General features: G+C 49.4%; 1 protein-coding gene across 1 annotated transcript in view; it reads left to right on the plus strand.

Annotated features, from left to right (window-relative positions):
- The first annotated feature begins 2,687 nt into the window (after positions 1–2,687).
- Positions 2,688–21,349, plus strand: part of TSC22D3 (TSC22 domain family member 3) — a 79,337-nt gene continuing 60,675 nt past the window's right edge. The window contains exons 1-2 of the mRNA XM_075538955.1: positions 2,688–2,803; positions 4,248–4,671. Of these exons, the coding sequence (XP_075395070.1) occupies positions 4,355–4,671 (317 nt within the window). The 5' untranslated portion in view covers positions 2,688–2,803; positions 4,248–4,354. The remainder of the gene's footprint in view (positions 2,804–4,247; positions 4,672–21,349) is intronic.

Genomic DNA, 21,349 nt, shown 5'->3' on the forward strand with positions numbered 1-21,349 from the left:
TCACGAGAGTCCTAATACCTACCACATCTGGTTGTTGTGGGGATTAAATGCGATCATATATGTAAAGTGCCCAGCCCATCTCAGGGACTCCCAAATGACACCCATTCTGCTTTTTCTACACAATTGGGAAATTCATGGCAAACTTGTGAAGTGGGAATGTTTCTTCAATATTTCACACATGGTCCTGCGAGACCTGGTCCCCAAATGCCTTGCCAGCCTCGACTCGGCATTTCATCACTGTGTGTTTTCTAGTAGTTAGGAACTGACAAGTCCTCAACACCCTGCCCCTCATCTTTCTCCCTAGATGGCCCTTCCCTCTTTCCAAAGCGAATCCTTATATGTGTTCCTACCATGTATGTGAGTGTGAAAGAGCACGTATGTGTGTGTATACACGTATATATATATATATATATATATACACAGACCACCCTTGATGGTCACTTGTAAAAATTTTTTTTTACATATTTACATTACCTGTTGTTCCAGCTGGGCCATGAGGTCTTTGGGGGCTAAGTCTGTGTTCCATTTACCTCTGAATTCCCACTAGCACTGTAACTGGCACAGCACAAAACATATAGCAAGTGCCTGTTAAATGACTCCCTCTGAGAATGAGGCACGCCTTATATCCCCTTTCTGCTCCGCCCAGAAAGACGCCAACTCTGTCTAGAAGTGGGGCCTCCCTCTGCTCTCTGGGTTTATGCAAGAACGTTTGGCTGCTTGGAGTCTCTCCATCCAACACAAAGCAAAGCAGCAAAGCAAGGTTCCATAGAGGGGGCCAAGGAGGCCGTGCCCAGCCAGAAGTATGCTATATGTCAATACAAGCTGGACTTTTATGCAAATACCAGCCAGCTTGCTGAACTCTATCTCAGAGCTATCAAGATTTTTCCGCATCTAAATTATATTTGCTCTTGATCCGTCTGGATATAGTATGCAAAGTGGCGCTGACTTATTAACAATGCTGTTTGAGGCCAAGGACTACAACAAGAGAAATGTCAAGGGCACAAAATCTTGAGTTGAATGGTGCCAAATGCCAAGACGGAAATATTGCAACCAAGGGCCCTGTCCCAAGGTTATACATGATGATAAGAGGCCGCAGGAAAGCATGCAAGCCAAAGGTCCCAGGAGTCTTCAAAAGACACTGGGAACATCTACATCTTGCATATATTCTGCTATCTTGGCATCTAAGGGAAGATATTTTTGTAGAAGAAGAAAATCACAAAGGCTGTAATTAAAAAAAAACAATTCGCTGGGCTATAAGTCCATACAATGCATATGAGACTTCATATTCTACTACCTCCTCTGGCTCTTACCCAGGAATATGATATTGTGAAGAAGATGAAGCAGAAGGAGAGAGAAGACCAAGCAGAAAAAAAAAAAAAAGAAACCGGCACCCCTACAGGACTGGCCCTTGAGAAAACAAATAAAGGTTACTCAGTAGACTGGTGCGCCCAGAGGTGCTAACTAAGTTCTGCAGGTCTGATCCGGTGGCCCTAAAAGCCTCTCCCATCTCTCATCTTGGGATCTTGCAAAGATCCAGGGACATAGCTTGTTTCAGTTTTCTACCCACGACAGGGCAGAGTGCTGCCCCCCCCTCCATTTCTGCAGATTGTGGAATCCCCATGTAAGACCCACAGGGCCCTGGGGACAGAAATGTTCACCTTGCTCCTAATAGGCAGGACTGACCCTTGTAGCGCTTTGGGGCGTTTTTCCTATCAGTGGTGGTGGTGGTGGTGGTGGTGGTGGTGGTGGTCGTCGTCGTCGTCGTGTGCCCTCAAGTTGATTCTGACTTAGCAACCCTAGAGGACACTGCAGAACTCTCCCTGTGGGTTTCCAAGGCTGGAACCCTTTAGGGAAGCAGATAGCCACGTCTTTCTCCTGAAGAGCAGTTGGTGGGTTCGAACCACCAAGCTCCCCCTCGGCAACCAAGTGTTCTAAGCCCTAGCGGGGTCACCAAAACGGCCAATCTCCCTACTATTGAGTTGATAGCCGTGGTGGGCCGCTCGTCGCAAGGTTGGCGGTTCAAACCCACCAGTTGATCCGTGGGAGAAAGATGTGGTTTTCTGCCCCCTTAAGTCTTAGAGTCTCAGAAACCCCAAAAGGGTCAGGCAGGTCTACTCTGTCCTGGGGGTCGCTATGAGTCGGGATATACTCAACGGTGCTTTTGGTTTAATCTACAGAGGCTCAGGCAAGTGGAGCTCAATAGAAAGAAGATGGTTCCAGCCCTGATTGCAACACAAGCCAACAGTTCAGGCCACAGAACCCTCCTCTCACAAGCAAGACAAATTCCACGAGGGGGGGGGGCGGGGCACGAATGTCAGCCTTCTAAACTCGGTAATGCACTCAGACAATCCATGTTCCGTGTCTGCAACACAAGGGGGCAGTGTATACTGTGGTATTGCCAAAATCATGGGCCGGTGGATTCAGCCAAGGAAAATAGGGGTGAGGACTGCAGACTAAACGCAAAATCATCTTGAGTTTGTGTGAAAAACTCAACACAAGAACTATTTTCAACATTTCCAGGCACCTATTGTTACTTATTCCTTCACATACAAAGTATTGCAAGTTGCCTAGGACAGAAGCCCACCACTTCCCCAGCGGGCACATCCCTATGTTTCACACACTGGGGGTTTGACCCCAGCCACCAACCTGCCCCGCGCGCCTCAGATCCACTCACTCACTCTACCTCAGCTGTAGAGAAGCACTCTCTCCTCAAGAGACCAGAACTTCCCAACCCCAAGTTCTCACTCCTTTCCTCCAGCACCCCTCGGGCCGGGACTATCTAATCACCCCAGCTCTTGAAAGGGTAAAGACCAAGATCACCTAAACGGGGCAGGTGGGCTTGAGGGAAGAAGGTAAAACGGGGGGAAATGGAAGTGAAGTGAGGGGAAAGTTGGTCAGCAGAAGAGAAAGAACAGAAGGGACATACAAATGAGGAAAAACAAGGGAAATGACAAGGATGGGGGAAAGAAAATCTGGCGAGGAGAGGAGGGCGGGGGGGTGGAGAAAAGTGGCAAAGAAATGAGGGGAAACTGAGAGAAGAGTCGAGGGCGGCGGGAATGGGGGAGAGAGCGAAACGCGGGAGAAAAGGGAGGAATTGGGGGAAGGGGGACAGGAGAGAAGAAATGGGAGGGGAGGAGGCTCAGGACTCGAACGCGTGCAGGGGTGGCGCCTAAGCCCTAGGGGGAAGGTAACCTGCTGGGGGAGTGGGCTTTGCCAAGAAGCCGGGGCAGAGAACTCTTGAGGCAGTACGCGGAAGAGAGAGGGCAAGTGTTGGGGGGAAAAAAAACCAGTGGCGGTGGGGGGGGGGGGCAGGCGGGCTCCGTGAAGGAGCAGATGGAAAACCTAGGGCGGTGGGAGCGTGCCGAGGAGTTTGACGGAGGGCGCCGTGGCGGGGTACGCGTGCGAGATGCCTGGGCCCTCGCGGGGTCCCCCCTGAACATGGACTCGGAGGGTGGGAGGTGGCGCCGCGGAAGGCTGAGCCCAGACGGGCCCACCAGTGCGGCCGATCTCCTGTCAGGGATCTGCGGCGGGACGGGGGCGGTTTTCCCCGGTCCCGCGCTCTCGGGCGCCCGGCGGCTGGTCCCTTTCAGGCGGAGGATGCGCCCAGGAGCGGGGAGCGGCCGCGCGGGCGTCCAGACCGCGGGGAGGGGGGCCGGGCTCACGAGAGAGCACGCGGGCGACTCCCGGGCGAGCGGCGGGCCGGTCGTGTGGGTGCCCGGACGGGCGGGGGCCCGCCCGCTGGGGAAGCCGCGGAGGCCAACTCGCCGCCGGCCCCTGGGGAGTCATTTACATGCTGTCACGGCCCCGTGCTGCCTGGGGCGGGCGGCTCGCTCCCTCGCTCACTCGTGCTCAGCTCGGGCCACGGTGCGGGCGGCCGCCCCGGGATCCCAAAAGCCGGCGCGCCAGCGAGCCGCGGAAGGACGCGGCACGGGAGCGAGCGGTCGAGGGCGCCCTCCTGCCCGCCCTTCCTGCCGCCACAGGTCCGCCCGAGTCCCGCACAGACTTGGGAAACTTGGGACTCGCTGGAAAGGCTTGTGGCACCGCGGGTGGCGGCGGCGGGTGGGGGGTGGGGGGCGCTCCCCAGTCTCCGAGGAGGGGGAAGAGGAGGAGGAAGTGAGCCCGAAGGATCCGCACCGAGCTGTTTGTCCAGCTGTTCTACTTGCACCCGGGGCAGCCCAGCCAGAAGGGGGCCGGAGGAGAGAGGGGGGCCGCCTTGGCCGCTCATTGCCAACTCTTCTCCTTTGCAGATAGTTTTTTGCCAGGCACCCTGGAGTCCGCTCAGGCCAGCCCGGAGGGCGCGCACCTGCCCGCCGCCCCCGAACCTACGGGCCCGGAGACCCAGGAGCCGAAGAAGATGGCCCAGCCCAAGGCCGACTGCCGCTCACCTGTCGGTCTCGACTGCTGCAACTGCTGCCTGGATCTGGCCCACCGGAGCGGCCTCCAAGGAGAGAGCGCCGGGGACAAAGCCCCGGGCAGCCCCACCGTGAGCAACTTTCGGCAGCTGCAGGAGAAGCTGGTCTTTGAGAACCTCAACACCGACAAGCTCAACAACATAATGCGGCAGGATTCGCTGGAGCCCGTGCTGCGGGACCCCTGCTATCTGATCAACGAGGGCATCTGCAACCGCAACATCGACCAAACCATGCTCTCCATTCTGCTCTTCTTCCACAGGTGGGTGCCCGGGCACACAGCGCGGTCTCCACACACGCCAGTTTCGGCTGGACGCTCGCCTTGGTAGAAAGGGGCAACGGGGAAGTTGGCCAAGGGCCCTGGGAGGGGGGGGGATAGGCTCTCAGCCTGCCCAGAGGCCCCCCAGGCAGGTGCCAGTCCTGTTCCGAAGGGGACCTGTAGCGGCTTCCCTGCGGTGGGAGGATGCTGGGCCCAGAAAGTGGGCAAACCTTTGGAGTTATTTCGTGGTACCCCCTCCTTAAAGACACACAGTTCTGGAGTTACTTTGGAGCATCCATCGTGGGATGAGGCTCTTACTCTTTCAAAGTCCCCGGGAAGATATGCCCCCTCAGATGGAAATGACAAGAGCTTGAGGGCAAGCCAACTTTTGAGATGAGTTAAGCTGCTAGCGGTGTTGGAAAAAGTGGCACATAAGAACAACCAGAGATCTGTGCGAATTTTTGTAGACCGTGGATGGGGGTAAGGGGATGGAGTGGGGAGGGGGTTTGTTAGGAGGACCCCACTTCCTCCTTCACCCCAACCTTGTACTTCAGATGATGGATGATAAAGAGTCCCAGAGAGCATCCTAGGACCCATGCTTGAGTACCTATCGAACTGTTTATGATAGGACGGGAAGACCTGCCATCTCAGAGACATGTGTGCTCAGTATGGGTCAGATTTTCTAGAAATTCTATGGGGAGGGGGGCCAAAGAAGAAAGGAGGGAGAGAAGATACAATGAGAAGATGAAAGGTGGCCCATGTTTCTCCCCCACCCCTGAGGGGACTCTAGTCTCTGGGGAGCAACTTAAAGAGAAGTAAGATAACTTTTTTAAAAATCCAGTTGTGTGGTGTTCTTAACAGCTATGGGAACAAGGCACTGAAGTCCGGGTGGGGGTTGGGGGTGGATTGTATTCGTTCTGGCTCATACTGGTTATGTATGAGTAAAAGACCCTGTGTCCTCGCTCTGCTGTCTCTCGCAGGTTCTTCCTAGCGCTTAGATTCTAAACAGGGGTTCTCAACCTCTGGATCAACACCCCTTTGAGGGTTGAATGGCCCTTTCAGAGGGGTCACCCGATTGATAACAGTAGAAAAATTACAGTTATGAAGTAGCAACGAAAATAATATTCTGTTTGGGAGTGGAGTCACCACAACATGAGGAACTGTATTAAAGGATCATAGCATAAGGAAGGTTGAGAACCACTGTTCTAGGACATGGGTTAGTGGTATGCCCAAAGTACCAGCCAAAGACACAGTTCTCACCGTGATAAGACATGCATGTACCACTGAGAAAAACATCCACACAGTTTGTGGGGGGGCCCAAATAAGGCATCTTAAAAAGCCCTCGAGAAAGACAGAAGCTACCCTCACTTAGTGCTAAGACCAGGTTTGCCTCCCATTGCCCCTACACAAAGCCACCCTCACTGCCTCCCCCCCATCTCCTGTGCTCCCGGGAACATGTTATAGACTGCCTGACTCGATTTGCAGTGTGAGAACCAGACACTTTGAACACATTGAAGCTCTTTTCTATGAGTTTACTGTAGACAGTGTATTATCTGCTGGCCTGAAATAAACCAGGCCGCGGGCCTGAGCCGGTTAGGATCGAATCTTCCCCGCTGGTGAAAGATTAGGAACAAGCGTGTTCAGAGCACCATGCCGCTGATCCCTTGCAGAGTGAAATAACCTTCAGTAGGCTCCTTAACAGTCCTGCTGTTGGGGAGTGACAGTGGGTGGAGGTGGAACAGACAGGTGGTGGGAAGACCTGGAAGGAGCTGAGTGTAGTAGTTGCCTTCTTTGCACTGGAGGGGAAACACCACCCTCACCCCCACTATTTCTGAACTCCATCTGAAAGAGTTTGGGGAAGTGTTAAGAGGGGCACTTCCCTAGGTTGGAGGTCCAGGAGGATCAGACCAGGAGAAGTGGACTGTGTGGCCCACAACCTGAAATCAGTATACTCCCTGGGGAGTTTTCTGGTTGTCTGAGCACCCTGAATGGAAATACCTCCTTTTGTCATAGACTTGGGGTTGGAGGGAGGGAGGGAGGCTTCAAAAAGGTGGTTGAAAAATTCCACAAGCTTTTAATTCCATCTTTCCCCAAACTTATTGAAGGTCCTTTCATAGTCTTCAGGCACCTATTTGTCGACTCTTGTTTCTCAACAAACTTGGAAATGCTATGAGGTACGAGGAGGGAGGAGACATATTGTGAATTCTGGGGGGAAATGGTATCTGAACACACAACCTTTTGGGAGCCCTGGTGGCATAGGGTTAACCGTTGGGCTGTCTGATTCCACCAGCTGCACTGTCAGAGAAAGATGAGGTTTTCTGCTCCCATAAAGGGTTACAGTCTCCACAGTGGACGGTGTGAAATATGAAAATAAAAATAATTTCTAAACTATCAAGGGCTCATGAGGGTGAGGGTTGGGGAAGGAGGGGGAAACAGAGCTGATACCAAGGGCTCAAGTAGAAAGAAAATGTTTTGGAACTGATGATGGCAACATATGTACAAAGGTAACGTGATCCAATTGATGTATGGAATGTTATAAGAGCTGTAAGAGCCCCCAATAAAATGATTTATTAAAATAAAAATAATTAAAGGGTTACAGTCTTGGAAACCCAGAGAGGCACTTCTAAACTGTCCTCTGGGGTTGCTATGAGTTGGCACAGACTATGGCAGCGAGTGGAGTTTTCTGGTTTTATTTGTTTTCTGTATATTGCTCGTTTGTTTCGCTTGGTTTTGTTTCTTAACAATGCAGCTCGGCATCTTCCTAAATTGTCAGGAGTGAACTAGCAAGTCCCCAGTCTTCCTGTGGGTCCGGTGGTGACCATCTTGTAATTTTAGCAGGACAAAGCATTCTCTCTTATTTCCTTGACAACTGGAACCTTTTAGTGTGAGGGTCCTGAATCCGGTTTGAGTTTTGCCCAGAATGACATGTTGATTGCCACCACTGTTGTGGTTATTACAAGGCCTGTTGGAAAGCGAGGCTGGACAGCCTTTGCCCAATGGAAGGCTCCGTTCATTCTTATTACCTTTATTCCATGTGTTTTCTTTTGGCTTCGATTACTTTTAATTGTTTGATGTTTAACTTTCTGTTTGGGGTGTTTTTCATCTTCAATGTGTCTACTTTCAAGGCCCCCCTCTCATCCTGGAGAAGCTAATTTCTCCCTCCGGCCCTCCCAACTCCTGCAACTTGTGTCCCGTCCCCCACTCCCCCACCCCCGCCCAAGAATCCCATATTCTTGAGTAGAAGAGTGGGGCACAGATTTATGTCTGCTTTGTCAGCTTTGACTTGCTTTATTTTTTAAATTTTAACAATTTATTGGGGCTGATACAATTCTTTTCACAGTTCATACATATACATACATCAATTGTATAAAGCACATCTGTACAGTCTTTGCCCTAATCATTTTTTTCTCTTTTCTTCTTTTACATTTTATTAGGGACTCAAACAACTCTTACCACAATCCATACATATACATACATCAATTGTATAAAGCACATCCATACATTCCCTGCCCCAATCATTCTCAAGGCATTTGCTCTCCACTTAAGCCCCTTGCATCAGGTCCTCTTTTTTTTTCCCCCTCCCTCCCCATTCCCCCCTCCCTCATATGCCCTTGGTAATTTATACATCGTTATTTTGTCATATCTTGTCCTATCCGGAGTCTCCCTTCCCCCCTTCTCTGCTGTCCCTCTCCCAGGGAAGAGGTCACATGTGGATCCTTGTAATCAGTTCCCCCTTTCCAACCCACTCACCCTCCACTCTCCCAGCATCGTCCCTTGGTCCTGAAGGTATCATCCACCCTGGATTACCTGTACCTCCAACCCTCATATGTACCAGTGTACAGCCTCTGTCCTATCCAGCCCTGCAAGGTAGAATTCGGATCATGGTAGTTGGGGGGAGGAAGCATCCAGGATCTGGGGGAAAGCTGTGTTCTTCATCGATACTACCTCACACCCTAATTAACCCATCTCCTCTCCTAAACCCCTCTATGAGGGGATCTCCATTGGCCGACACTTGGGCCTTGGGTCTCCACTCTGCACTTCCCCCTTCATTTAATATGCTATATATATATACATATACACATACATACACACACTTATATCTTTTTTTTTTTTGCATGATGCCTTATACCTGGTCCCTTGGGCACCTCGTGATCGCACTGGCCGGTGTTTTTTGTCCTAGCTTCACTCTTGGTTGTTTTGGAGCACTAGAGAGTGAGCCATTTGAGGGTAAAAGAAGACAAAAACCCTTTGCCATCAAGTTGATTTCCACTTGTAGCCACCCTGTAGGACAGTGTAGAAAGGTTTCCCAGGCTATTGATCACTGCGGAAGTTGACTACCCTATCTTTCACCTGAGGAGTAGCTGCTGAGTTCAACCTGTCCACCTTTCGGTTAGCCCCTCCCCCCACCTTGCGCCAGTACGCGCTCAGTGCTCCTGCATTTGAAAAGTAGACCTTGCTTTCACTGATCGACCCTCAGCACCGTTGGTGCCTTTTTGTTTTTTAATCCCACCTGGTTGACTTCATAATTGTTGGTGCAGTGCCCTCCAAAGAGCTTACAGGTTCGGTAATCCTGGAAAACTCTTGCTAAGGTTCCCACAGGTTTTTCTCAGTTTCATCCACATGTGGGGAACTCTGGCGAGCCTGGCAGAAGCCTTCATGGATGGTGCTGTCTGTCTGCATAGGACTCAGTGGTGATGAAGGCGTCTTGGGAGTGCAATGGTTAAGCGCCGGGCTGTGAACCCAAAAGTTGGCAGTTAGAAGCCATTCTGCAGGAGAAAGCGGAGATTGGTTCCCATGGATGACGGCCTCGAAGCCCCTCTGGGGCACTTCGCTGCCTGTCACGGGGTCCCTGTGAGCTGAAAATCAACTTGACGGCACCTAACAACAACAGCAGCAATAAGCCTGCTGCCTAGTCACCTGGAAAACGTGCCTTGAAACCATTAGGGCAAGTGGTGTATTGTAAACATTGTCCCTAGAGTTTTGTGTTACGTAACTAACAACTTAAATGGCTTCAGGGTGAACATTTACGGAGTGCGTACAGTATCGTTGGTGTGGTATGCCATTGATTCCATTCCAACTCCTGACCATACGCGACGGAGTGGAACGGCTCCATACTGTTTCCTTGGTTGTCATCTTTAGGGGAGCAGATCATGAGGTCTATTCTCCCTCAGAGCTCACTGCTCACTGCCAGGCCATGATGCTCATTCTGACTCACGGTGACTCTACAGGACAGAGTCAAACTGCTTGCTCCTTTGCATTTCTGAGATTGCAATTCTCAACAGGAGCAGACAGCCTCATCTTTTCACCCATGGAGCGGGTGGGGCTCCTGGGTTTGAATGGTTGACCTTGTGGTTAGTTAGCAACCTGATGGGCCACCAGGGAGCCACTGGATAGGTTCAAACTGCCAACCTTTCAGTTAGCAACCCTGTGTCTAACCATTGTGTCACTCAGGCTCCTTGGAATAAGCATTGCGTGAGATCATTTGTATGATCTCATTTAATATTTACAGCAACCCTATGAAATGGGCACTGTTATCACCCATCTTCATTTGTTACCCACCCTTCTCCATCTTCTGAAGCTGTACATGGAGTCTTGGAGAACTTTGGTAACTTGCTCAATGCCTCCCAGTGAGGAGTACAGCCAAGACTCCCAAACGAGATCAGTCAGACACTCAAGAATTGTCTATGAGGGAAGAGTTGCTAAACAGAAATAAATGGGAGCCCCCATTCAATCCAAATGCTTAAAATGTCCTCATTAGATAAACTGCTGAACTGACATGGTCCCAGAACATGAGACTGTCAGTGCTGAAAATGGGACAGACCCAGGGAACTTGGATGGTCTTCATGTTATTTTCAGGGGACATAACCCTGTCATTTGCATTTTCTTCCCATGCTGGAAAGCCTAGTAGGGAGATAGGAACTGCTGGGCGAATTGCTGAAATTTCTATTTAAACAGAGCATCTAAAAACAACTTCATAGGTTTACACTTGACGGTCTTGCTTCTCTGCTCAAAAAGGGTTGGCAAGCTAAAAGTGAGAGCTTTTGTCACGTCCATGTGATTATTTGTTGAAACTTCAAATGGATTTCTAATTACTTGTGTACCCTAAACCTGTTAATCAGTGCTCCTCTGCCTGTGGGTTCAGAGCAGAGCTGTCTGGTTTGCTCTGAGATACTCTGGATCTGAGTATCTCTTCCCGTTCTCAAAGCCCCAGGGTTCTACATTTCAGCCTGGGACCTGGCAACAACTGGTTCTCACGCACAGATACTCAGAGAATAACAGCAGCAGCAGTAAATATTGATAATTATCTTATGTGTGAAAATTCATTGAACATTTTTAACATATATCAACGGCCAAAAGGAGCCCTGGTGGCTCCATGGTTAAAAGTGCCTGGCTGTTAACCAAAAGGTCAGTGGTTCAAATCCACCAGCTTCTTCCTTGGGAGAGCAATGTGGCAGTCTGCTTTCTGAAAGATTTATAACCTTGGGGCAATTCTAGTCTACCATATAGTGTTGCTGTGGGTGGACATCAACTCTCTGTCATTCGGTTTGGGGGTTTACCACCCAATAAGCCAAGGAGCCCTGATGGTGCTGTAAAGGTGAGTGTTGGACTGCTAACCACAAGGTCAGCAGTTCAAACCTACCGGGCACTCTGTGGGAGAAAGTTAACGATGTACAGTCTTGGGAGCTCTCTGTAGAGTTGCTATGAAACAGAATTCACTTGATGCCAGTAGGTTAACCTCAAGGTTGAGAGATTCCAATCCACCCAGTAGCTCTGAGGGACACAGACTGGGAAATCTGCTTGGGTTTGACTTTCTTGCCCTTTAACAAGTGTGTCTTCAGACTAGCTAGGAGTAATTTCATAAAGGTAGATTCCTGGGCCTGACTTCTGAGGAGACAGTCATTTCTATGATATGATCTAGGAGGCAAAACTACTATATATTGTCCACTGCGATGCCTACATTCTCTATCTGAGATCCAGTGCTTTGTCTGTGGACCACCTCAACATCCCGGCAAGTACTGGTAGCACCTGTGGTACCGTGAGAATCCCTGAATTTGAGATCGCAACCCTTTGTCCACTAATTTGCTATTTGATTCTGAGGATGGAGAGCTTTGCTGTACAGAGGTATGGGGTTTCTTTGTGGTTAAGCCTGACATTCTTTGCCTTTGTGACTTTTGCTTTGGCACCAAGTCTTTCCCTAGCCCAAGGTAATTGTGTTTAGTAGTCTGAGAAAGAATAGTCGCTCTTGGATTAAGGCATGTTTCTGTTGAAAACACAAATGCATTTGTAGACAGAGCATCCATGGTGTGGACACCTCCCGAGAGCTCCAACAGGTAAGACTTGTTCTTTTTGCTGAAGCACAAATAGGAATTGCGTGCACTAAAGACCAATGCTTTTACTGGTACATGAACCCCGTCGTGGCCTACCCAGCACCTACCCTTTTCCACATAACTTAAGGTCTTCTACTTAACAGTCGACTCACAGTCAGTCCCCACATGCATAGTGCCTCCCATAAAATGATCAAATACCATTTCTGTGGATAAAACATCCCCTTCTTGAAGCAGGTGCCGGTGCTAGCAAGGGAAAAGAAACCTACCAGTTTAGTAAAGTGAGGGAGCTAGCCAAATATGGGCGTTTGGGGGGCGCAGGGGAGGAAATTATTTATTTTCAGGTTGTGAATGCATTTGGGGATTGTCAAATGTTTGGGTTCTATCTTTATAAACAGCAGGATCTACTATCGCTTCTAAAAAGAGTGACATATGGCACCATTCATCGCCGTTAGCTACTATGTATGGATTTGTTCATCAGACCTTTGTTTGCTCACTGGGAGTGGAGTATTCGGAGACTGGGCCATAGGAAAGCCAAGCACAGCGAGGATAGGTAATGAGACAAGGCCAGAGTTGCGGAAAGGCCTTGGGGTGGGGAGTGCAGCCTGAGGGGAGATGGAAAGAGAACAGCACACATACACATTTTACCTCCACCTAAGTTTTGCCCACCCCTCCGAAAATGACTCCTTCCTGGATGACCTTATTTTTCCTCACTGCCTGAAGAGAAGGTTAACACCCCTGCTTATATTTGCACTTCCAGATAAGCCAACAAGCTCTCCATTCCTAGGAGAATGTTGGCTTCTTTCCCGAGCAGGTCCTGAAGGCCAGGGAGTCTTTTTGAGTACTGAGGACTAGGTCTGGCCAGAGCTGCTTAGGGCTCAGGGTCCCCTTGAGTGACCGAGCCCAGCAGAACACTTGCCCCCATGACGGGGACTGGTGGGGAGGAATGAATGTCTGTTGCATCTGTACCTGTGTTTTGTGAATCTCAATTCTATGCTGACCTGAACTTCCTCATCTTATCGTCAGGCATCCCTCAAGATAGCTACAAAAACCCATAATCTGCTGTGACTGGCTAGGTTTCTGGAACAAATTGGTTGGTGTCATGCAGTCGCCTCTCTAACTCCTAAGAAGCCCATGTGCTCAGTGGGACTGAGGTTGGAGCTTATTTTGTAGGATATTGTGTGAACCTGGTACACTCAAAGGAAAGCGGTCCATAACACAGGGCTCAGAAAGATGGTGTTTCCCTTTTAGATCAAGGGACCAATAATGGCCCGGGACACATAGTGCTGTCCCAGTGCCGACAGTATTAGGTTAAGGGTTAGCGCTTCCTCAGGGTCCCACAGGGTCCTCCATAAAAGCCCAGTGGGCTCATGGGAGCCCCATGAAAGTCAGAAGGCTAGAGACCAGCTACAAAATCACCTAGATTTGATGAGAGGTCAGGCCAGAGAAAATGGTTTCTGGAGACTAGCACCTACCAGGCTGAAAGGCCCGAGTGATGGCGGTGGAGTGAGCACAAGATGGGAGTCTGGGAACTGGAAGTCCCTGTCATACTTGTCCAAGTGGGAGGGAGTCTTCTCAGCAGGCGAGGCAAAGTCACCTATATGTATGCCCTTGTGCTTCGAGGCGCCCTGGTGGTAGGTATGCCGTTTCGAGTCGGGCTGCCATCCGAGAGAGCTCTGCAGATCAGAAACTACCGGTGGTTCTGGGGAGCAGAAAGACAGGCTCTCTGCTCCCGTAAAGAGTGAACAGTCTTGGAAACCCACGGAGGTAGTTCTCCCCTGTTCTATAGGGGTCACTGTGCGTTGGCATCGACTTGATGGCAGTGAAAAGGGGAAAGCTAGAAATGTTTAACTCCTAGTCTCCATGGCCCTTTGTAAGGGTGTTAAATCCTGAAAGGAGACGAAGCGACAAGCTCATCCGGTCTGTAGGCCCGCTCACAAAAACCCACGACCATCAACTTGGTGGAGACTCATAGCCCAGAACAGGGTAGACTGCCCTTGTGAGTTTGGGATGAGAAAGCCCTTTCTCCTGCCGAGCAGCTGGTGGTTTCAAACTGCTGTGCTTGCAGGTAGCGGGCCAACCCGTCCCCACTGGCTCACCAGGGCCCCTGGGCACAAGGAAACAAGAGCTGGAAACATGCTGGATTTGGTGATGCGAGCCAGGCAGGTGATCGGCCTTCGCCTAGGGGCCCCTTTCCTCAGATCTGCCCACCTGAAGTCCAGTGTCTGCCTGTGGGCAAAACACTACAGGGACCTTGGGAGAGATGACTGACGAAATCATCTTGGCTATTCAGCCCACTTCTTCTGGTCTTTTCTTCAGTGGTCATGAAGAGCAGCTGCTCACAGTTGAGGGGTCTGGCTGGGCTTTCCGTTCTGTGCTGTCTAAGCCAGTGGCTGCTTACAGCCCTCCTGGAGGAAGCTGACATGAGATGGAGCCAGGGGCTCCTTCCTGGCTCCCTTGAGCCCTTGCTTCTTCCGCTCTTCCTCTCAGCCTCACACAGTCAGGGTTGGATGACCACCCCGACCCAACCTGCCCCCTTCAGCAAGAAGCAAGGTCTACTTGTGCCTCCTTACTAATCTAGAGTGAACCATTTCACATTATGTCACCATCCAAGATTCGGCTGCTAGGTCGGGCGGGCATCTGCCTCTCTCCAAAAACCACAGTGCCTTCCTCTGGAATCGAAGTTTCCTTGGCAAAGGCACAATCCTGGACAGAGATGGAGTATGCAGTCAGCACTGCCAGCTTACTGGTGCTTACTTCCTCCTAAGCTCCTAGTGAGCCGTGTCTTTGATGGTGAACAGCCATGTGAAACTGTTCACAACAGGGTAGTAAATAATCGCCAATAAGCCCATGTCTACCTGGTTTATTGGGTATTCCGCCCCTGCTCCCAGACGAGGTTGGGACTAGTTCAGCCTGAGGGCCCTGACTCACATCTCACACAGCCTCTTATGTAACAGAGCCAGTCTACAGGGGCATCAAGCTTCTGCTTGCTTCCATGGCTGACTCCCCCGGGGGCTTAGAATTTATTGGGCAGCCTGCAGGGGGACTGAGTCAAGCTTATCAGAGTCCTAAAAGGAGCGCCTACTCTTCCTAGGGCTTCGAAAGCAATCCGTGCAGAGGTAGCTGCTAGGCTGCAAGAGTGATTCCTCCAGCCTCCATACTTCACAGCAGATGTAGTAAGCAGACAGGTGACTTAGAGTCGCTGGAGTGTATGTAGTCTGAGCCATTGGGGACTGAGTGTGTGTGTGGGGGGGGTGACTGCTGCAATCATCTGTCAGTACCATTTTTGAAAGAGATGGTCCAGGCCAGGGCACTTGGAGGGACCTCAGAACTGGTCTCAGGGATCTTTTTTTCTTTTATTTCTGCTAGTTAGTTGGAGGACTATTTGGAGGTCTCGTGGGCTAACTGAGTGACATCAGGGAGAAGGGAAGAGTGCAGTGGAAGCCAGAGGAAGCCTCTTAAGAAGTCAGTGCCCAACTCTTTCTCCAGCAGCATCTAAGGGTCCTTAGGTTGGCCTGAATTTACAATGATGCTTGCTTCCTAAACAGGTTAGAACATAACAGTACCAGCTTAGTGCAACTGAGCCCTCAGTAAAGTTAAAACCAAAAAACAAAGCAAAATGTCAATTATGTGCCAATAAAACTGTTGGCAGGAAAAAAAAAAAAGAAGCGAAACTCTTTCCTGGTGGTGTGTATAGTTGGTTACGCGCCGGGCTGCTAACTGCAGTGTGAACACCTTGAAACAACATGAGCAACAATGACAAGGCTTTCCATTCCTCTCAAGAGTTCCAGTTGCCAAGCCCCACAGGGAAAGTGCTACTCTGCCCTATCATGTCACTATGGATCCAGAAAATTAGGCTTGCTGTCTTCCATGGCTCATGTTTCTTTTCTTTAAAAAAAAACAACAACAGTTTTTCAGAACAGCACTTCACCCGTAGGTCATACAACTCAGTAATCCCATCGTGTCAAGAAGGGTTGTACAAGGGGTCACTGCTTCTGGGAAAGGTCGTCCGACCGGGCTCGGGGGTGGGGTGGGGGGTGGGCAAAGATTAAAAAAAAAAAAGAAGGGTTGTACAATTGTCACCATATTCCATTTTAGAACATTTTCTTCTAACTGGTACTCATCGTTATGCACGTGATTATTTTTTTCTAATTGTGGCAAAAATAGACACACCCACAACATCTACCTGTATAATGCAGTATTATTGATTATGCTCTTCATGCTGTACAACCACTATTGATATCCTTGTCCAAATGATTCTACCACCATTGACATATATTCATGCCCTATAAGCAACAACTCTTTCCTCAGCACATTTTCTTTTTTTATTAATCATTTTTATGGGGGACTCTTAAAATCTTATAACAATCCATCATTGTATTATGTACACTTGCACATATGTTGCCATCAACATTTCCAAAACATTTTCTTTCTACTTGAGCCCTTGACATCAACTCCTCTTTTTCCCCTCTCTCTCTCTCCCACATTCCCACCCTCGTGAATCCTGGATGAATTACATGTCATTGTTGTTATTTCGTGTCTTACACCATCCATTGTCTCCCTTCACCCACATATCTGTCATTTTTCCCTCTGTGGGGCTGGGGCCTATACATCCAACCTTGTGATGGATTCCCCCTTTTGGCACATTTTTCTGACAAGCTACCTTGACTATAGTTCAATGCAGATAATCTCTCTCCATCTAACATGCCATTGGCTCTGTTTATGACTAAGCCAATAGAACTTCTTGCCTGCTTCTCTTGTCTTTGCCTCAGCCTGTCCCAGTGTGCTGCCAGGGGGCAGATAGCTCCCGGGCCGAGGGTAGGTGGAGACACATGCTCCCCAGTCAAGAATGAGAGAAACAAACCAGGAAAACAGACCAGAAAGGTGGCCTGGAACTAGCCAGCAGGCATAGTTTGGATTCAAAGCTCAGATTACGGAATCTTCAGATAAGCTCAAGGACACCATCTTAGGGTTTAGCCATGTTGGATCCCTCAGCTCCCCCAGGAGGAGCCCTGGTGGTGTGGGGGTTACACTTTGGGCTGCTGGAAGCAAGGGTCGAAGCTTGGACTCGAGCAGCTCTGTGGGACAAAGACGAGACTATCTCGTCCTCTAATTACAGCCTCAGAAACCATAGGGAGCAAGCAAGTCTACTCTGTCCTGTAGGGTTGAGAGGAATCAGAATGGACTCAATGGCAGCTGATGGTCATGGTAAACTCCCCAGATGAGAATTGGGGTGGGGGGGGCAGGCAGAGCTTGAGTTGGAGACACAGAATTACCTTTTCCTGGGATACCCTGCCCCCTCCCAGACTCCAGAGGCTCTTCGCTTCTTCCATCCTTTGGGGCTATCGTCCGTTTTATTTCAGCAATAAAAAATAAAGGAACTGGGGAGGAAGGACAAGGGGAAAAAATGGCTCAGTTTTAAGGCGACCTACTCTGTCCAGCCGCACAGAAAAAAATGAATGATGGTATCACCTCATTTAGCCTTGCACTAAAAGACCAAATGCTTCAATTAGTCAATCCTTCATTTATTGACCAAGAGCCTGCTATTTATCGCGTGCCTATGGCAGATTTATTGAATGTCCACCATGCTAAGCATTGTAGAGTACATGGGAGAAATCAAAGGCTAGAAAACTGGGCCTATGAAGAACTGAGAGTGTAGCTGGTGGGGGTGGGGGCTGGAGAATTGTCGAAGCAGCTGCACCCAAGGCCAGCAGAGAACAAAAGCAGCGCTTTGGAGTGACCCTGGATTGCTTGCCGCTTTTTGAGCCTTAAACTTACTGTTCCCTGATTGTGCGTGTCCAGGGCTCGAGCGGTGCCAAATTAAACTAGGAAAGGAAACTCTCTTTGCGGCAGTGGCTTCCAATAGGGCCTTTACAAACTGAGTAGGAATCAGACTGGTGGGAAGAGGGTGCAGGACTGTGCTTGAGAAGGGGCAGGGGACACCTACAAGGCTTGCAGAGAAAAAGAGATTGGCGTCGAGGGTGGGCAACAGGAAACCTCTTCCATTCTTCTTAGGCTAGAACCCAGACTCACCAAGCTTCAGGGACAGAGGAGAGAGGCCTCACTCTGGCCCTCCTCTCATGGCCACCTCTGATTGGGTGGGACACGCTGGACCCTAATGTGTGCTTCTCAAGGACCTGGCTAGGCAAAGGCTTTTCAGGGCCTCGGGTTAGTGCCCAGTGCTGCTGGGAGGACTGGAGTGGAGTAAGACGGTCCGTCCAGGTACTTGCTGTAGAGGATGATTTCTCTAGTCACCCCCATATCCTTCCTCACCCGTCCGTGTGTGGGAGGGTCACATTTAAGCTGATGAACAGACATCGTCAACACAAATAGTCATTGCTCATCTTCTATCTTTACTTTCTTGGCCCGTTCACCGAGGTCTGTCCACATACCTCCGAGTTAGGTACTCGGCATAGAATGGGAAATATACAAAAGAGATGCTCTTGGCTGTCCTAGGATAAATAGTGGGGTGGAGGGTGATAGATATGAAGCAAGTCGTCACGTTACTGAGTAAGGGCCAAGAGGGAACAAAAGGAATGGACTTCCGTGAGAGCCTAGAAGAAAGTACCAGGCAGAGCTGCTGGAGGAAGTGACATGGAGTCGAATGATTGAATCTCTAATGGTGAAATTTGAATCACCAGAGCCAGGCCAAAAGAGACCTTTTTCAACAGAGGACTCTCTAAAGAATCCCTGAAGCCACTCAGACCCTGTAGTTAGCAGCTTGGGCCCCTGGAAATAGCGCCAGGCCACGAGAGGCTGAAAGCATCCTGACAAGAGGAAGAGATGAGTTTGAAACCCATGGGACAACTTGTACTTAAAGTCATCCTTGGCTAAAAATAGTCCATGACAGTATGGAAATGTGTACAGGCTGGCTCTGGGGGTCCGGTGATAAAGTTGGGAGGAAAATTTGTCTTTGTGCATTTTTACTGTACAGAAAAGAAAGGGAGGTCGTCTGGGTTCTCCTTTCCCTTTGCAGGCCCCTTCTGAGTTGTGACTGCTTCTCATTGTGCAGAGGCAGTGGGGCACAGAGCTTTAGGCTGCAGGCCTTTCGGGGGCCCAGGGTGTCAATTTTCTGCACTACAAATGTCAGATATTTGTTCCGTCTTAAAAATAGTTTCAGTGCAAAAGGGAAGAGAGGCTCCACCTCAGAGAAGGGCAGAGAAATCGATCAAAGGGCTGCAAGGGGCTTTCCTTGGAAAGTGGAGACCCCATTCTAATGGCAAGGCAGGTGAAAGCTCAGGGCTCTGTGAGATTCAAGCGAATCTGATTCTGAAGGCGTTGGATCAGGCCAACACAACTTGTTTTGCCAAGGGGAGGTAAACGCAGGATTTGAAGGACCTGTGGGTCAAGGCTAAAGCACAAGGATGATTTATTGGTCCAGGAAAAGATATGTCTAGGGAGAGGGGGGTGAATGGTGGTGGAGAGAAAGAAGAAAGGTTGATCTTCCAATATAAGAGCCGTCACAACTCAGAGATGGTGACCAGCTGTTTCCCCACCACGCTAGGAACAGACCAAGAGGAAACAGGCCTGCACTGTAGCATAAAGAATTGAGATTAGATAGCAGAAAGAACTTCCTGGCGACAAACATTCGTAGGAGCTGGACGAAATTACCCCCAAGGGATGTTATATATAATTTATAAATATGGGAACAGTGGTGAGAGTAGCAAAAAAAAAGAATACAGATATGAGTGGACTGATTCTGGGGAATGCCAGGGAAAGCAGGGGGCACAGAAGCAGAGGTTTATGGTGGGGAGGGACCACAAAACAAAACAAAGTCAAGTGCCATGGCTGACGCTGACTCAGAGCAACCCTATAAGACAGAATAGAACTAACTGCCCCTGTGGGTTTCCGGGATTGTACACCCTGGAGTAGAAGTGTATATGTGATAGAGGAACAGGTTTTCCTTAAAATGCTTTCATGATGAAAAATGTCGAGGTAATTTCTATGGGATGTCAGTCATGAAAATTAGCATATACTTTCTGATGACTGGAATGAACTAGGGACCTCTTAGGGTCCTTCCCAGCATCCTTCAGCCTTCTCTTCTCCTGACCAAAATAGCTTCAATGAGTTACCCCATCCTCTGAGGGTCTAGTAGATAGATTCTAACAATTTGGGGGGAAGCATCCGTGATGGCATAGTGGTTACATGTTGGGCTGCTAACTTCAAGTCAGCAGCTTGAAACCACCAGCTTCTCAGCAGGAGACAGACTTCTACCCCTGAGAAGAGGTACAGCCTCAGAACCCCACTACCATGACCCACTTCTATCTTACAAATTTGGCTAGACCAGAGAACACACATTGGTACAGAGACGAGCTCTCAACACATGGAATCCAGGACAGCTAAGCTCCTTAGGAACAGTAGTGGAAATAACAAGATCATGAGGGTAGGAGGATGGTCGGATCTATAGCCCCCTAAAGGGGATGCATAACAGAAATGTGGGTGAAGGGAGACAACAGACAGTGTAAGACATGAAATAACAACAATAAATATATAATTGATCACGGATTCATGAGGGTGTGAGGGTGGGGGAGGAAGGGGGAAAAAAGAGGAGCTTATACCAAGAGCTCAAGTAGAAAATGTTTTGGATATGATGATGGCAACACATGTACAAATATGCCTGATACAATTGATGTATGGAACATTATAAGAGGTGTAAGAGCCCCCAATAAAAATGATTTAAGAAACCCACAGGGCCAGTTCTACCCTGTCCTACCGTCTATGAATATGCGTCTATGAATATGCGTCAACTCGATGGCAGTTGGGCACTTTTTTCCTCAGTGCTGGGGAAATGAGAGGAAGACACCCCTCCTTACCTTGTATAAGTCCATATTGTGGAGGGCAATGCACACAATGAAGATTAGATGTGAAGGGCCAAGTGGAGGGGGGCCGGGTACAGAGGCAAGCAGCACACCAAGCAGGGTCTCTGCCATAGAAAATGTATAATCTCGTGGTGGAGACAGACATCCCATCAGAATTGCACAAAATAACAGTCATGATAATTGATCATAACGGATGAAAAACACAGCTCTGAGGAGTTCTACCTGCCAGGATTCGAGAATCTTTGAAAGCAAAGTCACTTTGTTAAGAAACTGAGCCATGTGTGTGCACGTGTCTCTCTGTGAGTGCCTTTCGCCCCAAATCAGGAGGGAAGAAAGCCTGAATGAACCGAGTCACCAATAATACCCTAGGGTGTCGATTTCAAAGGGCCTCTGGCTTGCAGGAGAAAGACAGGGCTTTCTCCTTCTGTTGAGTCTCCTGTCCCAGAGGGTCACTATGACACAGCATTGAAACAATGGCAGCGAGTTTGCTTGTTTGTCTTTCTGGCTTGCTGAGGCCCTGTTGCACTGAGGTAACTC

The sequence above is a fragment of the Tenrec ecaudatus genome, chromosome X, assembly GCF_050624435.1.
Source record: "Tenrec ecaudatus isolate mTenEca1 chromosome X, mTenEca1.hap1, whole genome shotgun sequence".
NCBI lineage: Eukaryota > Metazoa > Chordata > Mammalia > Afrosoricida > Tenrecidae > Tenrec > Tenrec ecaudatus.